Below are 18,820 nucleotides of genomic sequence, written 5' to 3'. Positions count from 1 at the left end.
GTTGTCCAGGCTAGTCCTGAACTCCTGGACTCACTCGATCTTCCTGCCTCGGCCTCCCAAAGTGCTGGGTTTACAGGTGTGAGCCACCATGCCGAGCTGAAGCTCTGCATTCTAAGTACGGTGCTATTTACCCACCTGTCTTGGGGTTGATCTTAAATTTCCCTTGTTCGTTCCCAGACCGGATGAGATAAGTGATCTCAGCATTTGTGCCAATATCTTTGCTGGTAGCAAAAACAGCAAGAACCTGGGTGCCAGGGGAGGTGTCCTCGGGCACCGTCACCAGGTAGTCCCTCCTCTCAAACACTGGGGGGTTGTCGTTAATGTCCAGGACGGTGATGGTGACAGTAGTGAGAGAGGACAGGGACTGTCCAGGACTCTGGTCAGTGGCCCGCACGCTGATGTTGTATGAAGACTGCTGCTCGCGGTCCAGTGGCTGCTCCAGGATGATGATGCCGGATGAGCTGTCAATGGAGAAGACCCCACCAGCTGAGTCTGCCAGGGAGTACACGACCTTCCTGTTGATGCCTGTGGGAGAGACACAGGAACATGAGTGGGCAAGAGCAAGGCCAGATGATCTGCGTTAGAATGTTACAGCTTTGCAGACTTTTTAAGGCCCACAACAAGAAAAATAGTTATTACAGAAACAGACAGCTGTGGCTCTACAAAAATGTAAATTTCAGTTCGTGGGAAAAAATGAAATTAAAAGGCAAAGAACCTGGGAAAATATCGGCAACAAATATCAGAAATAGTTGGATATTCTCAATATACAACTTGCCCCCCACAGATCTTTAAGAAAAACTCTCAGAGGCTAATAGATGCAGTGGTAAAGATGTGGCACAGAAAGAGAAATAGAAACCAACCCAAACCGATGAATTAATTAATTACTTCAACACAGATTTATTTAGAATCTACCAGGCACTTTCTAGGGGGCTTGCGAGTCTAGCAATGGGCAAGTCCAACATTTCTTGAGGAGATTTTACATTACAGTGGGGCTGTAGTGGTGGTGAGGGGAAGCCACTGGTGAGCTGTGAGATGGGAGTCATGAGACGTGATGTAAATTTTAACAGGATCCCTCTGGCTTTTGCTCCTGAACAGATGGAAGGGCAGCCAGAGAGGAAGGTGGGAGACCAGTCAGCAGCCTCCTACAGCAACAGAAGCATGCAATCTTGGTGGCCTGAACAAGGCAGATGGTGTCGGAAGTGGTGAGTAGGGGTCAGGTTCCACATCTATTCTAAGCACCCAGCTGGTGAGAAATGAAGGGTTCCTGGATGTGTTCTGAACTTGGAGGTGGCGAGAGTGTTTTCTGATTGTGGAGCTGGCAGGATATAGGATGTGAGAGAAACAGAGGCTTCTAGAATGACCCTTAGGTTTTGGCCTGAGCAACTGGAAAGAGGAGGCTGTCATTAGCTGAGGTGGGGAGGGCTGCAGAAAGACTAGGTTTTAAATGAAAGACCAGAAGCCCTATTCTGGACAGATTAAGTGTGAGATGTGCAGTTGATATTCAAGTGCAGATGTCAAGCAGAAAGTCAGATAGAAGAGGCTGCAGTTCAGAGGAGAGGGCCAAGATGGAGCTATAAATTTGAGTGTCTTTGGTGTACAGATGTCACGCAAAGCCATGAGAAACGAATGAGGTCACAAGGGATTATAGAGGGAAGAAAGAAATCCAAGGGCCAGTGAGCCTGGAGCACTCCATCAAGGAAGGGAGAGGATCTAGTCCAAGGGTGCTCTCCTGCTCTACGGTTTCAAGAAATGTACTTAGTTACCAAAATGCCATTTTATATTACTATGTACTAAAGCTAAAACATATAAACTAGGAAATGTCTATTAACTACCAATTAATTATTGAATAACAGTTGGATTGACTTCTAGTTCTGAATATTGATTTAACTGGTTTCATTAGAGGATCTCAGCACTTGGAAATGGTTTAGAAACCTCAAGTTCACTTTAGTTGTTAGGATTTATAAGAAGTAAATTGTAACAGCCTTGTCGGCTGAAAAAGCACCATTCTGATCCTAAATACTGTTAATGAAGACAGACATTAGTCAGAGGTCTTTAGTTATGACAACCATCTGAAAATGTCTTTTGAGAATCATGGAACCTTAGAATATAAGCTCTTAGAGGGGAGGGCCTAGCCATCTTTTTTCTTATTGTAACACCTCATTTGGCAATAATAAGAGCTAAACGTTTTACTTTCCTAGTGTACAATTTCTCTTAAGCCCAAGTTCCCAGCAAACCAATAAAATCATATATTTGGAGGGATGACATAAATTGCATTATGTGGCTTTAACCAAAAGGTCAACACTGAGAGCTTGTTCTTGGTTCCGTTCCAGAGAGTCCATTTTTTCCGAAGTTTCATCATTTATTTCTTTTTCAAAACAACCGCCCTGTGATGTATACACATCAACCTGTGATTTTATTGATGCTGGGATTAAAAATAAGAAGGCTTTCCTCTTCTCTTGCTGCCTCCTTGAAATAAGGCTTCAGAGCAGCCATTTAGGGGTGCTTTCTGGCTATTGTTGGAGTGACTGCAAGATTGAATTCTTCAACATGAATCCCTAGGGGAATACACAGAGGGGTTGCAGAGGTGATCGAGCTTGCACCTGGAAAACAATGGCCCTGTCTGGGTGTCAGAATAGGTTGTGTGCCCCGGAAGCTGCCTTGACTGATTCAGTGGTCTCAGGATGCCTCTCAAAGTCACAAAAATGCATTTATGGAAACACATCAGCAATTGACATAAATACACCACACAGGTTTTCAAATCACATACATTCCCTACAGAATTAACTTCCACCTCCAGCATATGGTACGCTGCTCTTGCCAACAAGAAGAGCAGGCAGGAAATTCATGCAGGGACTTTCATTAGTGCATGTGCTGGGAACTACAAATTCCATTTCACTAATGCATTAACCAAGGACTTGCCTGGTGCAACCAGCATTTTTAGGTAGGCATGAGGAACAACATGCAAAGTCCTGTTTTCCCTAGGCTCAATTTCCTTAGGGATTTCAGGAGATCTATGCTCGGAAATTTTTCCTCTTCAGGCCTGAAGATCAGTTATGGAAGAAGGTGATTTCTGACACACTGTTCTGAAGGCCATGGTGCTGTGAACAGATGAGTGAGGAGAGGTAGGGGCGAATTTGCACGCTGCTGCTCTTTGCAGCAGCAAGGCCAAAAGGGAAGGTGCTTTTAATGGCTGCCTGTGTTTCCTTCACTGAGACACATAGCTGAAATCTAATTCCATCACTTCTGTTCCCGGCCTGCAGCTTTCTCTTCAGCCCTGTTTAGAGGCACTCAGCTGGGCTCTGATCCCCTAGGCAGGAGATTCTTGTTCTCCAAGCTTCCTGGTCAGCTGACTAGCCCTGTTGTTGGAGTGCTGCGTTTACAGGACTGACATTAATCAGCCACACAAAGACCATGGCTCCCCTCCGGGCAGATTCTGTTAATTTAAACTCCATGACAGGGTTTTTCTGCTTTACCATAGCAGAAAACCATCCCTTTCCCCTGCAAGTTGCTGACCCACACTCCCCCCACCTCCTCATACATTTTGCTTCTGACAATATCTTGGGCATTCACACCAGGAGGAACTGGAAGATTTATTGTTCCTCTCTCCTTTCTGTTACCAATCAGACTGATAAGAAACGAAGAGCAGAGAGGGGTGGGGGAGACCCAGACCAAAAAACCTGCTAAATGGCATCACTTAGAATTTGCTGCCTCTCAAGAAAAGTGCAGGATATATTTTTGGAGCATATTAAACTTCCAATTTAGACACAATTGCAATGGATTTCAATAAGTTTTAGAAATAAAGTCAGAAGCATAACCGCCAATTTGGAAACAGTATTTTTGGGGTAGCATTTGGGTCTTTGCCATGTGGGCAAATGGGGTGCCATCTTTATAATGAATGCAGGTCATGTTGCTAGAGTGGACACTTTTTATCCAAAGGGGTTTGATAAATGCCATCCTTCAAATTACTATCCCTTTCTATATACACAGCAGAAATGATGAACCCAGGCAGAAGACTTGCTTGCTAATTGGTCTAATGCTCCTACTGCATGTCATGATGTGTTACATTAAGGTATAACATTAATCCATCATTTTGCCTCTGTGTTTTTAACTATGTAATTCTATTCTCCAATTTGAGCCTAATTTAATGGGGATGGAGATACTTAGCTTCTTTAAATGCCGAAATGCCAGGCTACCAAGAGAAGTGCGACCTTCATTGCAAGTGAGGTTTCTGCATGTTATCTGTGGCAAATGGAGCAGATAGGCCTTCAGAGAATTGAAATCAAGGAAAAAGAGAATGATTAAAATCGCTATTTGCTCAAAGAAAGTAATAGGTAGTGGCATTTTGTGGAGTGGGATAGAAGGAAGAAAATAGCACATAAAAATTTCTAGTAGCTGTGAAATTCAGGAATGGGTTGTGAAAGACAGTTATATTCTGCCTCTCAGAGGGTTTATAAATGGAGTCCAGGTTCCTCTCAATGGGCCAAATGGAAAGTTGAACTTTTTGGACATGGGACTGTACATAAAAGTCAGTTTAAAATGCATTATGAAGGCAATGTGGTCTAGTACTGGAAGTCAGGGGACTTTACCTCTCGGTCATAGCCTGACCAAACTACACAAGTGTCCTTGGGCAAGTCACTTCGTTTCCCTGGGTCTGCATTTCTAGAGTGGCAGAACCCAGGTCAGTTGAGGTCTAAGATTATTTTCCAGCACTATGACTCCTTTCCAAGTTACATAAAGGGAGTCGGTTTCATTTCTATTTCCAGTGAATGCTCCCTGCAACTGCTCATTAAGTTGCTGGACCTGGGCCTAAGTCGGCCAGCATCAACAAAGGAAAAATCCACATTCAGCTGGATCATGACAAGCTATTAGAATCTTCAGGATGGAAGGAAAACTTAACACAGCAGATTCATACCATTCAGTTAAATGCTCAGAATTCACACCTACAGCTTACAGTTATACAAGTCCTTACACTTCAGTGAGAAATAACCCCCAGTGATAGGATCATCCCTAGGGATCTAACCTACCAAGTGCCAGAATAACTTAGCTTTAAATCTGAGATTGCTAAAGGTGTTAAAATCATCACTGAAACCAGACGGCAAGAGTCACCAACACAGCATATACATTGAGCTATTTTTGACCTGGTCTTTAAAAAGTATTTTCTCTCCTCCTCCTAAGATCAGGATCACTAAACTTAAGGAACCAGAAAGAGCTATGTTCTGCCTGGTTTGGTGTCTTTTGCTGGCAGTTGCCCTGACTTCTCTGCAGGGTCTTGTCTCTGACATTCACTCGTATGTCCTTTGTTGCTTGCATGGGATCTAGCCTGCAGGTGACACACAAAAAATGTGGGTTGCATAGGAGTGGTGAGAGAAGGCATCCCTGTCTTGTGCCACTTTTTAAGGGGAATGCTTCCAGTTTTTGCCCCTTCAGCATGATATTGGCTGTGGGTTTGTCATAAATAGCTCTTATTATTTTGAGATACGTTCCATTAATACCGAATTTATTGAGAGTTTTTAGCATGAAGGGCTGTTGAATTGTCAAAGGCCTTTTCTGCATCTGTTGAGATAATCATGTGGTTTTTGTCTTTGGTTCTGCTTATATGCTGGATTACGTTTATTGATTTGACATAGTGTTGGAAGTTCTGGCCACAGCAATCAGGTAAGAGAAAGAAATAAAGGGTATTCAATTAGGAAAAGAAGAAGTCAAATTGTCCCTGTTTGCAGATGACATGATTGTCTATTTAGAAAACCCCATCGTCTCAGTCCAAAATCTCTTCAAGCTGATAAGCAACTTCAGCAAAGTCTCAGGATACAAAATCAATGTGCAAAAATCACAATCATTTTTATACACCAATAACGGACAAACAGAGAGCCAAATCATGAGTGAACTCCCATTCACAATTGCTTCAAAGAGAATAAAATACCTAGGAATCCAACTTACAAGGGATGTGAAGGACCTCTTCAAGGAGAACTACAAACCACTGCTCAGTGAAATAAAAGAGGACACAAACAAATGGAAGAACATTCCATGCTCATGGATAAGAAGAATCAATACCGTGAAAATTGCCATACTGCCCAAGGTAATTTATAGATTCAATGCCGTCCCCATCAAGCTACCAATGACCTTCTTCACAAAATTGGGAAAAACTACTTTAAAGTTCACATCGAACCAAAAAAGAGCCCACATTGCCAAGACAACCCTAAGTCAAAAGAACAAAGCTGGAGGCATCACGTTACCTGACTTCAAACTATACTACAAGGCTACAGTAACCAAAACAGCATGGTACTGGTACCAAAACAGAGATATAGACCAATGGAATAGAACAGAGCCCTCAGAAATAATACCACACATCTACAACCATCTCATCTTTGACAAACCTGACAAAAACAAGAAATGGGGAAAGGATTCCATATTTAATAAATGGTGCTGGGAAAACTGGCTAGCCATAAGTAGAAAAATGAAACTGGATCCCCTCCTTACTCCTTATATAAAAATTAATTCAAGATGGATTAGAGACTTAAATGTTAGACCTAAAACCATAAAAACCCTAGAAGAAAACCTAGGCATAGACAATACCATTCAGGACATAGGCATGGGCAAGGACTTCACATCTAAAACACCAAAAGTGATGGCAGCAAAAGCCAAAATTGACAAATGGGATCTAATTAAACTAAAGAGCTTCTGCACAGCAAAAGAAACTACCATCAGAGTGAACATGCAGCCTACAGAATGTGAGAAAATTTTTGCAATCTACTCATTTGACAAAGGGCTAATATCCAGAACCTACGAAGAACTCAACAAATGTACAAGAAAAAAAACAAGCAACCCCATCAAAAAGTGGGCAAAGAATATGAACAGACACTTCTCAAAAGAAGACATTTATGCAGCCAACAGACATATGAAGAAATGCTCATCATCACTAGCCATCAGAGAAATGCAAATCAAAACCACAATGAGATACCATCTCATACCAGTTAGAATGGCAATCATTAAAAAATCAGGAAACAACAGGTGCTGGAGAGGATGTGGAGAAATAGGAACACTTTTACACTGTTGGTGGGACTGTAAACTAGTTCAACCATGGTGGAAGACAGTGTGGCGATTCCTCAAGGATCTAGAACTAGAAATACCATTTGACCCAGCCATCCTTTTACCGGGTATATACCCAAAGGATTATAAATCATGCTGCTATAAAGACACATGCACACGTATGTTTATTGTGGCACTATTCCCAATAGCAAAGACTTGGAACCAACCCAAATGCCCATCAATGACAGACTGGATTAAGAAAATGTGGCACGGCCGGGCGTGGTGGCTCAAGCCTGTAATCCCAGCACTTTGGGAGGCCGAGATGGATGGATCACGAGGTCAGGAGATCGAGACCATCCTGGCTAACACGGTGAAACCCCATCTCTACTAAAAAAAAAAAATACAAAAAAATTAGCCGGGCAGAGGCGGAGCTTGCAGTGAGCCGAGATCGCGCCACTGCACTCCAGCCTGGGCGACAGAGCGAGACTCCGTCTCAAAAAAAAAAAAAAAAAAAGAAAATGTGGCACATATACACCATGGAATACTATGCAGCCATAAAAAAGGATGAGTTCGTGTCCTTTGTAGGGATATGGATGCAGCTGGAAACCATCATTCTCAGCAAACTATCACAAGAACAGAAAACCAAACACCACATGTTCTCACTCATAGGTGGGAATTGAACAATGAGATCACTTGGATACAGGAAGGGGAACATCACACACTGGCGCTTGTTGTGGGTTGGCGGGAGTGGAGAGGGATAGCATTAGGAGATATACCTAATGTAAATGATGACTTAATGGGTACAGCACGCCAACATGGCACTTGTATACATATGTAACAAATCTGCACGTTGTGCACATGTACCCTAGAACATAAAGTATGATTAAAAAAAATGTGGGTTGCACTAAGTTGCAGTAAACTGTTTTTTACAAAGGGATTTAAACTTAAAAGAGTAGGTATCTTGGGAAGAAATAATTTGAAGCAATTTCAACAATCATACTTTAGTAACACTTTTAATGTGGGTTCTAATCTCTAATTTTTATATCAACTTTATTGAGGTGTCATAATTTACATATCATAACATTAGTACATTTTAAGTCTTTCTACATCATACATTCTCACAAATGTCTACCTTCATGAATCCACTGCCCTCATCAAGATCTAGAATATTTCAATCCCTGTTTAGGTTCCTTCTTGTCCTATTGCAGTTAGTTTCTCAATCCCATGCCACAGGCTATCTAATAAGTTGGTTTTGAGCCAACACTTTCTCCTGGCTTTATTACTATCTATTCATCAGTGCTTGAAATGCCACAAGTATGTTTAGATTTCAGTCTTTATGACCCAGGCTTGGTGATTAACTCACGCCCTTATTTAAACTGGAAGGATTATCCTTTGAAGAAAAATGATCAACAAAGCTTGGGTTCTTGAGTATGTCATTGCATTCCTTTGCCATGGCCTTATTCTTAAAATACAGCGTTGTTTCTTTTGAGAAGTGGAAGGTTTCTGTCTGTCTTGCAGCAGACACTGGCTATGACACTTCCATTTAATAAGGACTTGCCAAGTGCTACCTGTCTGCTTGACTACTCTAGGCATTGAGTTGAGAGTAAGTGGAGTCCCAAAGACATCATCCCTAACTCTGCAAGCTTAGCAACTTGTGAAGAATTACTTGAACTAGACATAGTAGTTTAGAGGTTTACTTTTCTGCATGTCAACCCCCTAACTTCCTGTCTCACACAAATTGGAATGCTGGGTTGTTTTGATTCTGCCTCTGAGATATCTCTTGAATGTCTTGTGGCCAGGTGAGGCTCTCATTCTCTCTTGTCTAGACTGCTGTAAGAGACTCCTAATTGCAAACTGCAGCAGAGTTGATACCCTGTCGTCTAAACTTAACCAGGGCTAAGTTTCCAAAATTCTGGATCCAGGCTTGCCCCAGCTTCTCAGATAGCCACTGTCTTCCAACTTCCTATAAACAGAAGCAAAAACTTTTGAGAATGGCATTCTAGTCCTTTGCAATCTGGTCCCAACCCCGCTTTCCAGTGTCATCTCCAGCTCCACTTCCATTCTGTACTGTCTACCCCAGTGCTGCCTGAAGGTCCCCCACATATCTCCTTCCCTGGTCTGCATTTGTGCTTTGCCCTCTTCGAATGTTCTCTTATCTCTTTCTCTTGTCAAAATCCTACATATCCTTTGCAGGGTCTCCTCTGGAACAGCTTCCTTAATTTCCTCAGTCATTTCCTCCTCTGTGTTCCCTTAATGTTATTTTTGCCTCTATTTTTTGCACTATCATTAGTTATATGTATATCCCCTCTCCCAGTAGATTAGTGTACCTTTTAGGTAAAGGAACTGTGTCTTATTATCTTTGAATCCCAAAACTGAGCACAGAGCCTGGCACATAGACAGCAATGAATGTTGAACTGCAGAAGAAACAACTAGGGGACCAAAGCAAGTATACATTCCTGCTAACATAACATACGTAGGTGATGCACACAGTACACATATATGTCCATTGCAAATGCATGTGCTGAAAGAATGAAATAACCTTGAAAAAGGGCAATGTGGAGAAAACTGCTTTCTTTTATTAAGAAATGTTTAGTTTTTTAATATTTAAAATGTCTATAAAACATTCATATACATACACAAAGCTTTTGCTAAATAGATAATTGCATTTGTGAGGAAAAAATGGTACCTACCCAATTTTCCAACAATGAGGACTGGTTGAATCCATCATCCCACGGTCATATGGTATATATAGAATACTATGTACAATGCCACATAAAGATGTAAAAGAATACATAAGGGCAGAGTAATACATTTGCAGGTCATCAAAAAAGCAAGTTACAAAATCATATCTAATTTATGAGCCTAGTTTTGTGGGGGGAAAAAAAAGGCAGAAGGGATTTCTATCAAAATGGTAATCATGGTTAAAAATGATTTGTTTTCTTTTTTGTTTACCCTTCTAGGTTAACAGCATGTTTGTAAACACACAGCATGTTTGTAATAAATAAAAGAACTATTATAAAAATTATGTACATGAGAAATAGTTCTTCAATATCAATTTTGGAGAGCAATCAAGTACTCAAATTGTTCTGCAGGCCAGTTTAATTCTCAACATACATACCACTTGAAATTGCAGAAAAGATACATATTCTATAGGCTACTTTTTCTGGATATTTCTATGCTTCATTATAGCTCGTCTTCAGAAAGACACTGGCTTTACTTGGAAAATCATTTTGTCAAGGTCTCATTATAAAGTTATTTCAAGAAATGTGATTTAAAAATGATTTTCTTTTCTTTTTTCTTTTTTTTTTTTTGAGACAGAGTCTCACTCTGTTGCCCAGGCTGGAGTGCAGTGGCATGATCTCAGCTCACCGCAACCTCCGCCTCCTGGGTTCAAGCGTTTCTCCTGCCTCAGCCTCCGGAGCAGCTGGGATTACAGGCACACGCCACCATGCCCGGCTAATTTTTGGATTTTTAGTAGAGATGGGGTTTCACTATGTTGGCCAGGCTGGTCTCAAACTCCTGACCTCAGGTGATCCACCCACCTCGGCCTCCCAGTGTTGGGATTACAGGCGTGAGCCACCACGCCCAGCCTTAAAAATGATTTTCATAGTTAAATTAAGCAAATAAAATGGCTAGCCTAAAATTCTTCTCTCATCCTCTGTGGAAGGCAAATAAAACCCCATTACAATGAAACAGCTTAAACTAATGGCTCCTTTTTCCTCTGTTTGAAATATGCCTGTGGATAATATGAAATAAAACAGAAAGTTGCCATGAGGAGGCCCATGGAATTAGTAATTAGTGTTTCAGTTGGCAATTAATTTTAAATAGACTCCCTAATTACTTCTGTTTTAAGTGCCTTTTAAAAGTTCTTCACTGGGCGATGACTAAAGCTGGCACATTCCCATGGGCAGAATACCAACTCCTGGGGTCAGTAGCCCCTTGGTTTTTTGAAAAGTCAAGAAACACAGAAGGTAACATCAGTCACAGAGTCCAGGAGACCCTGATGACTGCACCAAAAATCTACCGAGGACTTGCCAATTGGACTGGCTGTAGCTCTGCTGGATAGGAGTAACAACATGATTGTGGGCTCCTGTGCAAAATAAAAATACAGGGACTCTTGTTTAAACAGTATTAAGACACTCAACACAAGCCAGAGGATAACATTAAATGAAATACAGGGCCCTTCCAAGCAAGGAGCTCTGTTTGACTGCACATCTATAAAACTTCCCATTGCTGGATGAGATTATAGTTATACCTTCTGTGATACCTAAAAAGTTGCAGCTCATCTGGGTATAAACTTTTTCAAGTACCTATGGCTTGGCATGAAGCTATGCCTAGGATGATTAAGTGTAAGCAAACGAATTCATCAACTAAATACTCAAAACTCCATGTTTATTGGTACACGGAATGTCTGTGGTGGATAGCTATCCAACAATCACGCAACGGGTTTTCTATATGGGCCACTAAGTGTGACCACTGGATCCATTCATTCATCCATCTAATAAATACTTAACTCCTGCTGCATGGCAGGTACTGGGGATACAAAGACAGATGGCTCCCACCACTTATGTCCTCTCAAATGGCTCTCATTTCTCAGGAGACAAGCATGTATAGAGTTGACTGTTGGAGAGGAGTGGTCAAAGGAAGTTTCTCAGAGAAGAAAACAAATGAATTGAGTCCTGAGGGAAAGACAGGAGTTGTCAGTAGCAAACTAAGGTGGAAGAGTGACAGGAAGAAAGGGCATTACAAATTGTGGGAACATGTGTGAAGTTAACAATGCTGAAATTGCAAGGTATGCTCAGAGAAGGATAAAGGGTTCAGCATTATTAAATGCCTAAGTTTAGAACAGTAGAGGCTGAAACTGTCTATTTTCAGAGCCAACTGCAAGTTACCAGAGGTGCTATAAACAATTATAGTTAGTGTAAACTAGAAACTGGGCCTACGTTAATGGATAAATTAGCAGAAAGAAAAAAGAAAGATTGGAAGGAGCAAGGTGGAGAGGATGTGTGGGTGGGAAGTGTTTTGTAATATGTGAGAAGTTATTAAAAGAGCTTACGAGCAGATGATGGACAACATAATCGTGCCTGTCAAGGAGGCTTCACAAGGTGAAGCGGTAGGATGTATCCTGCAGCAAAGCTGATAAGCACATTTCACCGAGCCTCAACATGTCCTGGCAAGGCAGGGAGTCAAAGCTTGGGGTCCTTGGATTTTCTGCAGAAAATGCCCGGGGGTGGATGGAGATTTTCCTAGCTATATTAGAACTCCCTTAAATCCGTCCTCTGCATTGCTGAGTGTTGGATCAGGACTGATCCAAATTAGCAGCTCAGAGGCTTTTTTTTTCTTTCTTTTTTTTTTTTTAAATAACCAACCTGTGGCATCTACAAATGAGGTAGCGCATGAGTGAGGGAGCTTCTGGAAAGAACCACTGTGATCAACTGTTATGGGTCAGAATTCCCTGCTAATGGGTGACTGTGCTAAAACACTTGCTTAAGGCACCTCCTTTTTGGAAGGAATTAGCTGTTTCCTTTGACAGCTAGTGTTTTGACCCCTGTTTGGAAGAAACTGGGTGTTTAAAAGGGCAGTGATAACAAGAACTTACAAATGTCAAAGGCAAAAAATTCTAAATAGGGAAAGGCATAATAGTCAACTACAGAGAAAATAAATGTCCAGCTCCCTCCTAGACTTTCTGAATCAGGTTCTGGAGATGGAACCCTTGTCTGTTTGTTTGTTTAGGCTGTTTATTTTTAAAAACTCTCCAAAGGATTCTGGCACAGAAATGCTAGAGTGTCATGGCCCTGCATCTGCTTGGTTGCAGGCACTGTAGAAGGTGTTCTAACACTGGTAGGAGGTAAAGAATTCAGGGAGGGGTTTATGGAGCCCAGAGCCCTTCACTCAGATCACTATCCATTTAACAGATGTCTTGGGAGGGGCCATGTAACCTTTTTGAACTTCGATTTCTCCATCTATAGGTGGGAGCATCCAGATCTTTTCGTCCCCTGGTAAGAGCACATGCATGTTTTTTGAGCTCTCTAGAGAAAGCCTTAAAATAGAAGATGATATTTTTGATATCTACAACACAAAAGGCTTTGACCACAATGTCCTCCAGAAAATGACTCATGTTTCTCAGTCTTTAGGGAGGATTATTTAATTTTTACTGACATTTTAATAGTCCCTTAGCCACCTTCGAAGATTTAACACTTCGGAGAATAACAGCTTTGGAGAAGGGGGTAAAATACATTAAATCAGTGACCTATGCAGCTTAGGCATAACAATTTCTAAGGCAGTAGGAAAAACAAAGAATAGATGCTACTTAAGAAAAAACAGGCTAAAATCAGAATGGAATCAATCTCTTTCAAAACATTTTCCTGTAGAAATTGTTGGAGTATAGAAAAAAGCATTAAGCTGAGGTGATGATAACCTCCTTTTTGATCCAGCTTTGCCACTAATTAAGTCATCCTGGGAAAGTCTCTTTGTCTCTGGACCTCAAGATTTGACTGGATTTTGTCTCAGGGTCTTTTCAGTGGTAACATCCTAAAATCTAATAGGATGGCATTTCCATAAGAACTGGACCTAGTGCCCCACGGAGGGCCCATGAATCCATGAGAACAGCAACAAGGAGCAGCCAATAGCTTTCCACCATCACTCATCCCTGCCTATGTCAAATAGCTGTGCTCCCAACACAGATGCACTGCTCCTTCCCAAGGTGGGCCCCGTTCTAATTGCCACTGATCTGCACAAGAGCCCCTGTTCCTTGGAGAGTGGAACCTATGAAAAGATAATGTCTATGATCAGGGAATCTTAAGGATGTGTAGATAGACTTGAAGATGGCCATGAACTTGCATTAGTAAACTAGTTCTCTCTTGCTCCATGCCAAATTGCCCCAGAACTTAATAGCATAACACAACAAATGTTTATTATTTCATGGTTTCTATGGATCAGGAATCCAGGCATTAGTTTGTTGGTTATCTGTGGCTCAGCATTTCTCTTGAGGTTGCAGTCAAGCTGTCGGGCAGGGCTGCAGTCTCATCTGGAGGCTCAAATGGAGGTTGGAGGGTGGGTCCATTTTCAAGAGCAGTTGTTGATAGACCTTGACCCCTCACCACATGAGCCTCTCTCAGGGCTGCCTCACAGTACCACAGCTGTCTTCCCCTGGGTCAAGTGATCCCACAGAGAGTAGGAAAGAGTGTTGTAGACTGAATTATGATCCCCTAAAATTCATATGCTGAGGCCCTAATTTCCACTGAGACTGCTTTGGAGATAGGGCTTTTAGGAGGTAATTAATGTTAAATGAGGTTGTTAAGGGTGAGGTCCTAATGTGACAGGATTAGTGACCTGTAAGAAGAAAAGAAAGACAGCTCTCTCTACACCCAGGTGCCCCTAGGAAAGGCCACGTGAACACACTGGGAGAGTTTGTCTACAAACCAAGGAGAGGGCCCTGGACAAAACCTGACCAATGCTGGCACCCTGAATGTAAATTCCCAGACTTCAGAACTATGAGAAAGTAATGTCTGTTGTTGAAGTCACCCAGTCTAAGGTACTTCGTTATGGCAGTCTGACCAGACTAACACAAAAAGCATTGCCAAGATGGATGCCACAGTCTTCTCATAACTTCATCTCTGAAGTGATATGATCACTTCTGTCATACCCTGTTCATTAGATGTGAGTCAGTAAGTCCAGCCCCCTCTCAAGGGAAGGGGTGTGAATATCAGGAGGTGGGGAATCACTGGGGTTATCTTAGAGGCTGCTACCATAAGGGAGGAATATGGCATCTCTATTTTCATTAACCTCTAACTGGCTTTAGTGTCACATTCCATAATAAATGTAGGCAACAAGTCACTGTGGTATGAACAGCACCTGTGGTTTTGTAACCAATATAAATCAGATATTTTCTTATTATTTTATGGTGGTTGTACCTGCCTCTGCTTACCACTACTTTGAAACATGGGAGTTATTAGACCTACTGCACTAGATTTTGTTATTTAATATATAAAAGGAAATTCATATTACTATATAACAACAGAAAAAATGCTTGGACAAATCTATTTTATTTGTAACTTTTTGTATTTTATTTTTTGAGATGTAAAATATTATTCTGAGAGGTGATTCACAGGTGTCACCAAACTGTTAAGGCATTTGTGACACAGAAATATTAAGAATCCCTAAGCAAGTGATATTCAAAGTGTGGTTCTGGGAACAGCAGCGTCAACATCACCTGGGAACTAGTCTGAAATGCAGATTATCAGGAGGTCCCTTCCCTGACCTACTGAGTCAGAAACTCTGGCGGAGGGACCCAGCAATCTGTTTACGCCCTCGAGGTAGCTCTTATGCTCACTGAAGTTTGAGAACCACTGATCTAGAGTCTCATTCAGAAATTGCATTTTCCACAAGCTCCCAGGTGATACTGAGACTGTCGGTCCAGGGACCACTTCTTGAGTACCACTGTCCTACCCCTGACTATAGCATCACTATTAATTGAATGTCTGTTAATCAACCCTCCTGTGGCCCCTATCATAATGTCTGCAGCCCTGCTACTAACCAGCTGTGGCTCAGGGCAAGTTACCTCAACCCTTAGAGTTTATTCATATATTAAATAGAATGAAAAAGTATGCTAAGTTGCAGGGTTATTATGAGAAATGGGAATAATGTATCTAAAGCACTTGGCACAGTGCCTGAAATGGAGCAGAAGCTCTGAAAGCAGATGGTATTAGCCATATTATGAATATCATTTAAAGCTCTTATTAAGTAACTGAGCTTGCCTAGGAGGGTTCAAGACTAGTAGAGAAGAAACACGCATGCAGCTCTCTGTCAGGATAATCAGGACATGCGTGGGAGCTCAGAACAGGGATATCTAACTCCAACGAAGGAAAATGTGGCCTTACAAGTTCAAAGTGCTTTTTATTCACTCTTGGACCAGTCTCACACTGATGCTTTGAGGCCAGCAAAGGGAACATTACTGTCATTCTCACATTACAGAAGAAGAAACTAAAGGCTCAGAGAAGCTAATGACTTGCCCCAGGTCACTAATCATCAGGGCTTTCCCCATGCTCTTGTGAGCTCTTGATCAATCCACTTACTAGATGTGTTTCTGGGTACATTTGGGGATGTCCCTGTGGCCTGATCTCCAGGGTCTGGAGAAACCCAAGGGTGCTGTCTCAGCTGAGAGATGAGGCTGCGAGGAAGTTGTCTACTTAGAAAATCCTAAAAGGGAGAAATGGCAGGATGTTTGCATGCCTCCACTGTGGAAGACATGGACACAGCCAGTTTCTTCCAGATGCCACAGACTGCGCCTTCTCTCTGTCCCACACACTCACATACCGATGCCAGTGAAAAAGCACGCTTCAGGATTCACCTCTGCTGTCAGATGTGCCTTTTTTTTTTCTTTTGCTTTGAAGCACAGTGCAAAGGTAGTATATTTAGTCAAGTTCCTTAAAGACTGGAGTTTCAGAGAGTAAATTCTGAATGTATATTGTCTTCCTTGTTTGTTTTCCTTTGGGAGCTCAGAAGGGTGATGATAGAAGATTTGACATCAAACACCATCACCGAGAGTTGGAACTTTGCTTTAGCTATCAAATCTAAAAGGGAGTGTCTAGGGCTCCAGTATAGACAAGCATTTCGGATTCTTAGAGATTGGTTTGAGCAACACTTCCTTAGACTCTGTCCCAAGAAGATGCAGGAAACTGAGAACCCAGGGCACGTGAGATGCTTTTCCACTAGAGTTGCAGCATCTTGTCCACATTTCCAGTGGACTTTTGTCACCTCCAAACTTTTCTTCCCAAGTCTTGGTTCATGGTTCTCAAAAAGTGGCAGCCAAAAAAGGCTGAGATGGGTCAGAAGAGGCAGGAAAACCACTGGATAGATTCACTGAAGGTGGTTTGGTCAGAAAGATCTCCATCTAACAATCATTAGTGGTCATTTTCATGCATATTCCTCTCAAATAAATACATTCCTCCTTCATAGGCAGCTATGCTCTCAGAGCAAATGGTGCCCTGGCCAGCCCTGTACTTCCTCAGACAAGATCTATGCTTTGGAAAACCCAGTTCATTCCAGCATCTTCCCTATGAGAGCAAAGTGCAGGGGTCAAGATGCTATGTCTCTCATGAAATACTCACTACACAAATTCCCAACATGGACAGCAAGCTTACACCATTATAGTGAATGCCAGCACAAAATGGAGGACGCTGAGGACAACTGAGACACACGCTCGGGGCAAAACAGGGAAGCTCTGTCAAAAGATAAGTTTTCTTAGTGTCTTTCCTCTTTTCCATTAATATGAAGATCAAACTATGAACTTTAGGGGAAAGGCAGCATTCTGGAAGACTCAGAATTTTTCATATTTTCTATTAATGCAATTTACTGATTGGGACCACTGCCCATTCATGTATTAAATAATCTGGCATCTACAGAGCCCTCACTGGGTGAGGCATTTCTCTTCATTTTTTACTGACTCCCTCTCACCTTTCCCCTCACCCTGAAACAAACTCCTGCATCTCCTCAGGTCACTCAGCCCAGCGGCTGCCCTGCTTATGTCAGACGGCAGTCCACTTCCTGTATAGAGACATTCGAGGGCAGGCGTGTGCCTCTCAGTGGGTTTCCTTAGCATCTCCCTTTGAGCATCTTCCTTTGTGTTTCAATTTTTCCTTTCTGCCTCTCTCTTTCCTTTTACTTCTTTTTTATTTTTATTTTTATTTTTTTGAGATGGAGTCTCACTCTCTTGCCCAGGCTGGAATGCAGTGGGGTGATCTCGGCTCACTGCAACCTCCACCTCCTGGGCTCAAGTGATTCTCCTGCCTCAGCCACCGAGTAGCTGGGATTACAGGCTCACGTCATCACACCTGGCTAATTTTTGTGTTTTTAGTACAGATGGGGTTTCACCCTGTTGGCCAGGCTAGTCTTGAACTACTGACCAGAAGTGATCTGCCCGCCTTGGCCTCCCAAAGTGCTGGGATTACAGGCATGAGCCACAATACCCAGCTCTTTCCTTTTACTTCTAAAGCCAAGTAGTCCCTCCACACCCCTGAGGCTAACTCTCCCTGCTCATGAGTGATGTCACCTTCTCCCACCTCTTTGGGACCCACTGGGGCAATTATTCTTTCCTGCTTTCATCGTTGCAGCAGAGGCAATGAGTGCTCACCAAGTCTCCCTGGGCCTCTCCTATGTGTCCCTGCTCCTATGCAGGTGGGCCAGCCTGAGGGACTCCTTCTGGGCAGTGGATAGTGGTGGAGTGATGTGGTCTCCACTAGGCTGAGGCAGCTAACAGCTGGCATGCTGCCTTCATCTCTCTCTTCCCCTCTGCCATGACCTTGGAAGCCAAAGGTCAGAAGGTGGTGGGACCAGATTTCTGAGTCACTAGATAGACTCCCACTGACCTGTACTTCACCTGGGCAATAAATAAGCTTTTGCTTTGCTAAGCCATTGAGTCTTTTTACGGATGATCTCAGTCTTGCCAAGCCTGTCCTGGCTAATACTCATCTCTCCATCTATCTGTCTCTCTGTCTCTCTCCTCTGTCTATCTCTCTCCATCAAAGTTCAAGTCCCAACCCTTAGCACTTTGGTAAGTGCTAATACCATTTGGTGAATCCTTCCTGAGTTGTCCCAGTTGAAGGTTCATTGCTTACATTGCAATGCTCCCACGTGGACCTATGGAGAGTTTTACATGTGCTATCTGACCAATCCTTACAAAATCATTAGTTTTACAGATGTAATTTTATTACCACACTCCTCATAGTTTTCTAGGAATCTTGTTGTACAGGCCTGTTTCCCACTATGACCGTAAACCCCTTGAAGGCAAGACTGT

General features: G+C 42.3%; 1 protein-coding gene across 1 annotated transcript in view; it reads right to left on the bottom strand.

Annotated features, from left to right (window-relative positions):
• Window positions 1-18,820, bottom strand: part of LOC695935 (protocadherin Fat 3) — a 97,470-nt gene that overhangs the window by 59,361 nt on the left and 19,289 nt on the right. Inside the window, exon 5 of the mRNA XM_015115462.3 lies at window positions 136-525. Within this exon, the coding sequence (XP_014970948.3) occupies window positions 136-525 (390 nt within the window). The remainder of the gene's footprint in view (window positions 1-135; window positions 526-18,820) is intronic.

This window comes from Macaca mulatta, chromosome 14, assembly GCF_049350105.2.
Source record: "Macaca mulatta isolate MMU2019108-1 chromosome 14, T2T-MMU8v2.0, whole genome shotgun sequence".
Lineage (NCBI taxonomy): Eukaryota > Metazoa > Chordata > Mammalia > Primates > Cercopithecidae > Macaca > Macaca mulatta.
Note: the sequence above shows the minus strand (reverse complement) of the source record. Positions and strands in the feature narration are given on the sequence as shown.